Below are 10499 nucleotides of genomic sequence, written 5' to 3'. Positions count from 1 at the left end.
GCGGGAAGCCTGCTTCTCCCTCTCCCACTCCCCCTGCTTGTGTTCCCTCTCTCGCTGTCTCTCTGTCAAATAAATAAATAAATAAATCTTTAAAAATAAATAAATACAGTGGAAATATCAGGTATCAGAACATCCTAGGAGTTCTGTGGTTTGTCATAACCATTTCACTTTCTTCCTGTGGTTAACCATTCCCTGTAATTCACTACGACACATGCCATAGTTCAGTAACACTTTTTTTTTTAATCTGTTTGAGAGAGAGCATGCAGGGGGGAGGGGCAGAGGAAGAGGGATAAGCGGGCTGCGCGTGGAGCCTGATGCAGGCCTCAATCTCAAGACCCTGAGATCGGGACCTGAGCCAAAATGGAGTCAGATGCTTAACCAACCGTGCCACGCAGGCACCCCCTTAATAACCCTTTCGAATGTAATCTCTCATGAGAAGTCCCAGTACCTGAAGGAGGAGACTTGAGGAAAATTTAAAGATGCTAGTGCTTCATGTCAAAAGAACATGCAAAGGCTACTGGACCCTGACAGGTGACCTTGCAAAAGACGAGTCAGGGGCATGGACATAAATGATCCAAGCAAGCATTATAAACTTTTGAATTCTTTCACATCCTTACGTATTATGCAAGTAATTTTTTTTAAACATTTTATTTATTTATTTGACAGAGAGACAGCGAGAGAGGGAACACAAGCAGGGGGAGTGGGAGAGGGAGAAGCAGGCTCCCCGCTGAGCAGGGAGCCCGATGCGGGGCTCGATCTCAGGATCCTGGGATCATGACCTGAACCCAAGGCAGACGTTTAACGACTGAGCCACCCAGGCACCCCTATGCAAGTAATTTCTAACTCTCAGAATAATTTCTAAAAATATTGCTTAGATTTTTGATGGTATAATTAGTAAAGGATATTAAATATTTCAGGGTGAGATTAATCTCCTCCCTATCTTTATTTCAAACTATAAGTCAATTTTTGCTTAAGGCCAGAATTTCAAGCCATAATGGTGGGACTAAAAGAGCAGACTCCATTTTAAGAGTTTCTTCTCTGGAAGGTATGACAAGAATTAGTAGGGAGGTTTCTTACAGTTTGAGAGAGTAAAGTTTTCTAAGATGATTGAATCCTTCATGATAACCCCATTTCAATAATGTAGATTCAGGTCTTCCTCAGACTTAAATTTCATTTAAAAGAAGTGGCAAGGTTGAGAATTCAGTAAAAATCACAGCTCAGCAACTAACTGGATCTACTGTTGCATTTGGCTTTCGGCATCTGCAGCCCCAGTTAGAGTAAGATGATTCTCAACACAATCATAAAAAGACCTTCATTTCAATTTTTGCTTAAGGCCAGAATTTCAAGTGGCCTTTTACTTATCTAATTTCATTATAAACAAGCATCACACGTTTTTGGAACTAGGATTCCTCGTCGCCTTTAGTTGTTGGTAAGAGCTATCTAGTCCGTAATGTGCTTTGGGTTTATAATCCTATTGTATCACGAATAACCTTTTTCGGGGTGCCTGGGTGGCTCAGTCGGTCGAGCATCTGCCTTCAGCTCAGGTCATGATCCCAGGGTCCTGGGATTGAGCCCCACATTGGGCTCCCTGCTCAATGGGGAGTCTGCTTCTCCCTCTGCCTTCCCCCTGCTTATGCCCCCCCCGCAAATAAATATTTTTAAAAGAATAGCCTTGGGGCACCTGGGTGGCTCAGTCTTCAAGCATCTGCCTTCAGCTCAGGGCATGGTCCTAGGGTCCTGGGATCCAGCCCCGCATCAGGCTCACTGCTCCACGGGAAGCCTGCTTCTCCCTCTCCCACTCCCCCTGCTTGTGTTCCCTCTCTTGCTGTGTCTCTGTCAAATAAATAAATAAAATCTTAAAAAAAAATAGCCTTTTCTAGGGATATATGCATGCCTATATTTATAGCAGCATTATTTACAATAGCCAAATTATGGAAGCAGCCTAAGTGTCCATCGATAGATGAATGGATAAAGATATGGTATACATATACAATGGAATATTCAGCCACAAAAAGAATGAAATATTGCCATTTGCAATGACACAGAGCTAGAGAATATTATGCTAGGTGAAATAAGTCAGAGAAAGACAAACACTATATGATTTCACTTATGTGTGGAATTTAAGAATCAAAACAAACGAGCAAAGGGGAAAGACAGACAGAGAAGCCAAGAAATACTCTTCATTACTGAGAACAAACTGATGGTTACCAGAGTGAAGGAGGGTGGGGCCTGGGAGAAATAGGTGATGGGGATGAAGGAGTGCACTTGTCCTGATGAGCACTGGGTGATATATGGAAGAAATTTACAGATTTTCTCTATTATACACCTGAAACTAGTATTACACGTATGTTAACTATACTGGAATTAAAATAAGATTCAAAAGAAGAACAGCCTTTCCTAATACAAATAGAATTAAAAGTTTCTATCTTTTGATCTATCTCATTCAATAATCAATCCTGAATACTCCACCTCTCTATCCTTTGCTAATCATTCTCTAGTATCAGTTGCCATGTGGACCAGCTTTCTTTGGTTGAGAACAAAAGCAGACTTAAAATCAGAAGTTAAATATTGGAAGAATATCAAGTACCTCACCGATCTAAAGAACTGAACGAGGATGTGAGAAAGCAGGAAAGGTTTTAGTGGATCAGAGTGGTAGGTAGGGATGCAGAAATCTTCACGCTGCTGCCAAAGGATGACTCAACTCCAACTACAGTACTTCAGCCCAGGAGTGATATTTCACGTTCTTAACAGTTACAAAAGGGCCCCAACCAATCACAATGAATACTAAAAGAAAACATCCATTATGCCATACATAAGGCTGAATATTGGCCCTGCTCCTGTCCCTATGTCTCCAATCAAAATACAAAGAATAAAAATCTAACAGGCTTAATTGGATCCATGTGTGACTGTGGAACAACTACAGATGAAGAAAGTGAACGTGCCAACAAAGAACTGGAAAAAGTGTGTGTTAAAGACAAAAACAGATTTCAACATATATACTGAAAAAATATGTGTATATACACACATGCACATATATACACGCACACAATATTAATTTTGACGCTATGACTGTAAGATTTCACACATTAGGTTTTGCAAGTCACATATCTCGTTTAATATATTGTGGACGGACAACTCTCCATAGAAGCATACATAGAATTTAACCTCTTTCTACTAACCAGACAATACAGTATTGAATAATCAGTTTAATGAACCTGCTTGGCAGGACACTGAAATCCTATTTATCATAATTACAACAATTTTACAATAAACATTATTTACATCTATTTATTCCAATGGGACAAAATTCCTAGATCTAGGATTATTGTTTCAAAAGGAACGCATATTTATAAGGCTGATAAGTCATACTATGTTGCCGTCCAAAAAGGAGACAAATTTACACAGCTAATGATCAAGTATCTGTTTTCCCACACTGATGTCAGTACTGGGTATTATCCAAATTTTAGATTTTAATCCATCTGAAAGCCAAGAAGGTTTGTTTTATTTTGTAATTTTCTGATTAGCGAGGCTAAGAAATTTACAGATTTTCTCTATTCATTTGAAGTCTTCCACCAACATGCCCGTTGGTATGAGCTGCCAATTGTCCCCCCACTACTTTGTATGTGTAATGGCACTTTGTTCCCAAATGACATATTTTTTCATATAACTTGTATTATTTTGTCAATTGTCTTTTACATCTTTTTAGTGACTTCCACCATGCTGAAGTTTTAAATCTTTGTCCAGGCCAACTTTCTGCCTTCCTCATGTCTTCTAGGACCCCGTGTCCTACTTAGTAAAGCCGTCCTCCTTTCTCTGTTTGCTTCTTACATATCATTTCATAATTAGAAATGTTAAATACAATTGCATGATATTTTTCTGTAAGGTATGTGTGCTTTTTTTTTTAAGAGGGTGGATAACCAACTGTCAAAACATTTCCCCCAATAACGAAAAACCAGTCTTATTATATACCGAAATCTGAAATGCGAAGAAACCTATTTCAAAAACGTCCCCGCTATGCTTGCCAAATTATCTTTCCTCGGGTAGTTTCAACTAAACTGTCGAGGTAAACATACCCTACTGGGACTCTGTTGTGAATGACAGTTTACAAACACGTTCACAGTATTGAGTGTTTCATCTAGAAAAATGTATTTCTCCTCTACGGACATATTTTCATATTTCAATAGTTGAATAATTCCCTTTCACCTCTATTCCTAAGTTGCCTTATAGTTTGTCTTGTTTTGGAAGTGAGAGTTGTATTATACACTTAGAAATAATTAGAACCTTTAGTATATTCTTCTCTGTGCCAAAGCAGGGTTGGCAAACTTCTTCTGTAAAAGGACAGAGTAAATGCTTGAGGCTTTGTGGGCCATATTGGCTCTGCTGCGGCTACTCAACTCTGTCGCTGTGGAGTGAAAGCGGCCACAGGAAAATGTGAACAAATGAGTGTGGCTCTATCCCAATAAAACTTCATTTACAGATGCCGAAATTTAAATTTAATGTAACCTTCATGTTGTCACAAAATATTCTTTTTGCTTGTTCAACCATTTAAAAAAAATTTTAATTTAGATCATGGAAAACCAGTGAGACTTTGGTCACTGGATTAGTCTGCTGACACCTACTTTAGAATGGTTTACCTCAAAGTTGACAGTTCCTTAAAAGTTGAAGCGAGTTCATTCATAAGCCCAGGTGATTTTAAATAGATCAAATCTTTCCAAATTTTCTAATTCTTGAGTAACAGGTCAGTAGTTTTAACTTCGTACATACAAATCTTGCATTTTTTCTGATTATTGCATTTCTTTTGTTCTAAGAGGCCTACTGATCCATGTTCTCTACACACTTCCTAAGACTGTTGTCAGATGTATAGTAAAGCTGAATTCTCTCACCAATAGTCACATCACCTTACATTTATGCAGATGAGATGGAAAGCCACAGTTCTAACTCAACATTATGGAAACAAGTTTTAAACCACCATTGGCAAAAACCTCGCTGACTACCTTGAAACTCCTGTTCCTGATCTAAACTGGTTTCTCCTGGCCTCCTTCTATGCATCATTTTTATTCAGAGCTGACTGTGGTAACTCTTCAATGTCTTAAAATAATGTTTTACTCAACACTTGGTCTGGACCAGGCACTGTGCTAAGCACATCTTACGTATTAACCAATTTAAAGGATCTCAACACAAGTTTTTACCTAAGAAGTGAATGAATTGTATTTACACTTAAAAAAAATCAATCTGACTGCAATGTGAAGAACAAACTCATAAAGGACAACAAAACCAACCAACCAGAGGGACCAGTTTTTAAACTAACGGAGCAGTCCAGCTGAAATAACAATGTTGAGACTATGGTGATGGGAGTGAGGACGGACCCCAGAGAAATCTGGGAAGCAGATCCACAGGATTCGATGTGGAAGGTAAAGAGGGGCGTGCTGATGACTCTCCATTATGAATTCTCTGATGAGCAAGGTGTGCGGTCTGCCTGAAGACTTTTCTGCTTTTCTTATAGTTATAGGATCTCTCTCCAGTGTGGACTCTTTTATGTTGATTAAGATGTCCGATTTGGATGAAGGTTTTCCTACATTCTTTGCATTCATATGGTTTCTTTCCAGAATGAATTCTCTGATGGACACTAAGGGACTGACGATGGCTAAAGGCTTTGCCACATGCGCTACACTCATAAGGTTTCTCTCCAGTATGACTTCTGCGATGACAAATAAGCGAGGACTTTGTCTTGAATGCCTTCCCACATTCAATACATTCATAAGGTCTTTGGCCAGTGTGAAGCCTCTGATGTTGAGTACAGGATGAGTTATCACCAAAGGCCTTCCCACATTCAATACATTTATAGGGTTTCTCTCCAGTGTGAACCCTCTGGTGTTGAATAAGGTGTGTGGTTTGGCTAAAGGCTTTACCACATTCCTTACACTCATATGGTTTCTCTCCTGTATGAGTTTTCTGATGCTGGGCAAGGTGAGCCTTCTGGGTGAATGCTTTACTACAAACCTTACATTCATAGGGCTTCTCTCCAGTATGAATTCTCTGATGAGTAGCCAGCTGTGAACTGATGCTGAAGGATTTACCACATTCCCCGCACTCAAAGGGTTTCTCTCCAGTATGGATCCTCAAATGACTAGCAAGGTGTATATTCTGCCTAAAAGCTTTCCCACATTCTTTACATTTAAAAGGCTTTTCTCCAGAATGCACTCTTTGATGTTGAGTGAGTGATGCATGATGGCTGAAGGCTTTTCTGCAAACATCACATTCATATGGTTTTTCTCCAGTATGAATCCTTTGATGTACAGTAAGGGATGAGCCATATCTAAAGGCTTTGTCACATACATCACATTTGTAGGGTTTCTCTCCAGTATGAATTCTCCTATGTTGATTAAGTCCTATGTGATCACTGAAGGCTTTCCCACAATCGATGCAATCAAAGGGTTTCTCCCCAGTATGATAATACCTCCAGTGACGAATAAGGGATGTGTTCTGTATGAAGGCTTTCCCACATTCGATACATTCATAAGGCTTCTTGCCAGTGTGACATCTTTGATGTCTAGCAAAGGATGAGCCGTCACTGAAGGCCTTTCCACATTCATTACATTTATAGGGTTTCTCCCCAGTATGAATTCTCTGATGAACAGTAAGGGATGAGCTCTGGGTAAAAGTTTTCTTACATTCATTACATTTGAAAAGTTTTTTTCCTGCATAAATTCCTGGATGTTTTATTACCACTGAATTTTTGGGAAAGTTTTTCTTAACTGAATCACGATTATGAACTCTCTCTTCTGAAATGTCCAAATGAAACCATCTTCCAGATTTATTAAAAGTACGTTCTCTTTCCTTAGAGAGGGTTTTGTTATGAGTGATTGTCTCTTGCCTGAATTGTGTCTCCTGACCTACCAGCTTCCTTTCAAACATACCCTCAGAACCCCAATTTTCTCTGAAAGTGGAACACTCCAAATTCGTGTTTGAAGTTCTATCCGTTACTTCAGCGAATGAATCTTGCTTCGGAAATAATTCCTGGGTCTCATTTATAGATTGTTGGCCTGAAAGATATCAAGAAAACAAATATTTCCTTTACTGTGTGCTAGAAAAAGGAATTTGCTAAAAGGAAAATTGTGAATGAATTCACTAATTGGTGAAATAAACCCTAATTAAACCACATAAACTATGTGGCTCCAAAACATGTAAACATGCAGTTGACAATGTATGTAAGTAAGCCCCAGCGTGAATTTATACAGGAGCCTACAAGAGGTGAGCAGAAAAGAATTAAATATATGTGGAATCAGTTACATATTAGGAGAAGGGGATTGGGAAAGTGTTCTGCAATCACACAGCCTAAGAATGCTGACATTCATTGCCTTTAATTTTTCTCCTGTCCTGTCTTGCTTCAATGCCAGCAGTCATAACATCATGAAAGCACCAAAAAGACAAAGTATTCATTAACATTTATCAGGATTATCTGAAAGCTGGTCATTCCCCTACAACCAGAAAATAAGGTTTCTGCTAACCACATCTTAATTTTTTTTTTTTAAAGATTTTATTTATTTATTTGAGAGAGAGAATGAGATAGAGAGAGCATGAGAGGGGGGAGGGTCAGAGGGAGAAGCAGACTCCCTGCTGAGCAGGGAGTCCGATGCAGGACTCGATCCCGGGACTCCAGGATCATGACCTGAGCCGAAGGCAGTCGCCCAACCGAGCCACCCAGGCGCCCAACATCTTATTTAATTTCAACAAAACCTACATGACCAACCAATAGCTGAAGCTCAGTAGACACATACAATCATTTTTACATATACCTGCGTGCTTTCATAGGCCTGACACTTTTCTGGCCATTTATTAATTCCCCCCTTCTCTGGCCATATATTAATGAATAGGACCTTGCAGTTTAATTTCTTAGTTCGAAACAACTTTTTATAAAAATGGTGAGCGCTGCCATTATATTTAATCACATCATATACAGTACTGAACAAGCATATGTCTTATCTCAGACTCTAATGCTTACAGGGAGGACTGTATATGCCTGAAGTCCTTTGGCTAAATAAATCACTTAGCATGCACCAAAAATTTGTGCACATAAAGTTATATCTCAATAAATACATACAGATAAAAGTGATATTGGGGAGATGATGCAGAAAATCAAATGTTTGGAAAAAGATGATCTTTAAAAAGGGAAAATAGTCTTTTTCAATGAAATCTAAACACTCGGGACGCCTGGGTGGCTCAGTTGGTTAAGTGGCTGCCTTCGGCTCAGGTCATGATCCTAGGGTCCTGGGATTGAGCCCCACATTGGGCTCCCTGCTCAGCGGAGAGCCTGCTTCTCCCTCTCCCTCTGCCTGTTGCTCTGCCTACCTGTGTTCTCTCTCTATCTCTGTTAAATAAACAAATAAAAATCTTAAAAAAAAAAAAAAGAAATCTAAACACTTAAAGTTTTCCTTCTTAGATCAGTAATAAGACAAGGATGCCTGCTTTTGCAACTTCTACTCAACACTGTACTAGACGTTCTAGCCAAAGCAATTAGAAATAGAAATAAAAGTCATCCTAGTTAGAAAAGAAGAAGTAAAAGTGTCATTTGAAGATGACATGATCTCACATATAGAAAACCCTAAAGAATCCACAAGAAAAGTATTAGAGCTAATAAATCAATTCATCAAAATTACAAGACACAAGATCCCAACACACAAAAATCAGTTGTAGTTCTATACACTAGGAATGAACAATCTGAAAAGGAATCATGAAAACAATTCCATGAAGGATAGCATTAAAAGAGTAAATTATTTACAAATAAATTTACCCAAGGAGGTACAAGATTATATGCTGAAAACTGCAAAACATTGCTGAATGAAATTAAGAAGATATTAAAAAATGGAAAAACATGCTGTGTTCGTTCAAAGATAGGAAGAGAGCAAGAAAGAATTAAATAAGCAACAGAAACAAGACCACATCTGTGATGCGGTACAAATGGAAATGATACCTCTATTAATAAAAAGAAAAAACTATGAGTGAAACAAAAAGGTCAACAAAGTAAATGCTTCTATAAAGATACCACCCAATTTAAACTACTGTATGGTGAGAAGAACAGCAAACTTACAGGCTACACAAAAGTGGGAACAAAATGTATCACATTTTTGAGACAGGATTTATACGGAAACAACAGAAAGGAAAGGAAATATGACCCAAAAGAAATGTGGGTGATGAGTATGAAGACACCATTAACAGAATATGAACTCTAAATGGATTTAAACTGCATATTTCTCAACATTACAAGTACTCCAAGAAATACATATTAAATAAAACATCAATTTTCATCCAAGAGCTGGGCAAAAATTAAAAAAATATAAAATACTATTGGTGAAGATGTCTAGAAACAGGCATTCTCAGATATTGTTCACTAGTGGTATAACACTATATCCATGAAACTTTTTTTTAAAAAATGTATACTTTGATCACGCAAAGAGAGAAGTACAAACTGGACCACAATTTATTATAGGTAATAACTGGAAAAGACCTAAATGTTCAAATGTCCTTAACAGTAAATCAGTAAAGTAAATTTATATTCATTTATCGTAATACTAGACAGCCATTAAAACAATGAAGTAGAGGGGCGCCTGGGTGGCTCAGTCGTTAAGCATCTGCCTTCGGCTCAGGTCATGATCCCAGGGTCCTGGGATTGCGCCCTGCATTGGGCTCCCCGCTCAGCGGGGCGCTTGCTTCTCCCTCCTTCCTCTGCCTGTTGCTCCCCCTGCTTGGGCTCGCTCTCTCTCTTTCTGTGTCAAACAAATAAATAAAATCTTTTAAAAAATATCCAACAATAGCATGGATACAAGATACACATCTAAAATATTACAGGGGACACCTCCCTCTGCCCCTCCTCCCCATTTGTTTTCTCTCTCTCTCAAATAAATAAAATCTTAAAAAGAATATACAGGGATATCATTATTTAGCAAAAAAAAAAATAATTTCTGAGATGGCTAATATAAAAATGCTTGATATAATCATGAACTGGTATCTTTATCCTTGTTATTCTGAAACAGTTTCTTTATGTAATTTGAGTCAGTATTACAAATTACATACATATTTTATCTTTTTGGTGATGCTTTCTCCCTTGAAATTATTTTTTTCTGATATAAATACAAGATTCACATGTGTTCATGTGTTATTTTTTAATGATTATAAAAGGTGTGCTTTTCAAGACCTGTTTCAAATATTTCTATAATGTTTTATTTTTTTAAAGATTTTATTTATTTATTTGACAGAGAGAGACACAGCGAGAGAGGGAACACAAGCAGGGGAAGAGGGAGACGGAGAAGCAGACTCCCCGCTGAGCAGGGAGCCCGATGCGGGACTCGATCCCAGGACCCTGGGATCATGACCTGAGCCGAAGGCAGACGCTTAACGACTGAGCCACCTGGGCACCGTTGACATCCCTATATATTTAGAGATGTGTTTAATAAAATTCCATAGGTACATTAATAGATTAAAACACATATATTGTAGGGGCG

The 10499-nt window shown here is 38.4% G+C and overlaps 1 protein-coding gene across 1 annotated transcript; it reads right to left on the bottom strand.

Annotated features, from left to right (window-relative positions):
- Nucleotides 1-3091: 3091 nt before the first annotated feature.
- LOC145719641 (uncharacterized) lies at nucleotides 3092-7492 on the bottom strand. The gene has a single exon (XM_081811170.1). The coding sequence runs from the start codon at nucleotides 6913-6915 to the stop codon at nucleotides 5341-5343; it is 1575 nt and encodes a 524-aa protein (XP_081667296.1). The 5' UTR covers nucleotides 6916-7492; the 3' UTR covers nucleotides 3092-5340.
- Between the last annotated feature and the right edge of the window lie 3007 nt (nucleotides 7493-10499).

This window comes from Leptonychotes weddellii, unplaced genomic scaffold (genome assembly GCF_054177405.1).
Source record: "Leptonychotes weddellii isolate Sample4059 unplaced genomic scaffold, ASM5417740v2 HiC_scaffold_6025, whole genome shotgun sequence".
NCBI classification, from domain to species: domain Eukaryota; kingdom Metazoa; phylum Chordata; class Mammalia; order Carnivora; family Phocidae; genus Leptonychotes; species Leptonychotes weddellii.
Note: the sequence above shows the minus strand (reverse complement) of the source record. Positions and strands in the feature narration are given on the sequence as shown.

Excerpts from the sequence above, each read along its gene's own strand:
- LOC145719641 (XM_081811170.1), bottom strand. The coding sequence starts at position 6,915 with ATGTTTGAAAGGAAGCTGGTAGGTCAGGAGACACAATTCAGGCAAGAG.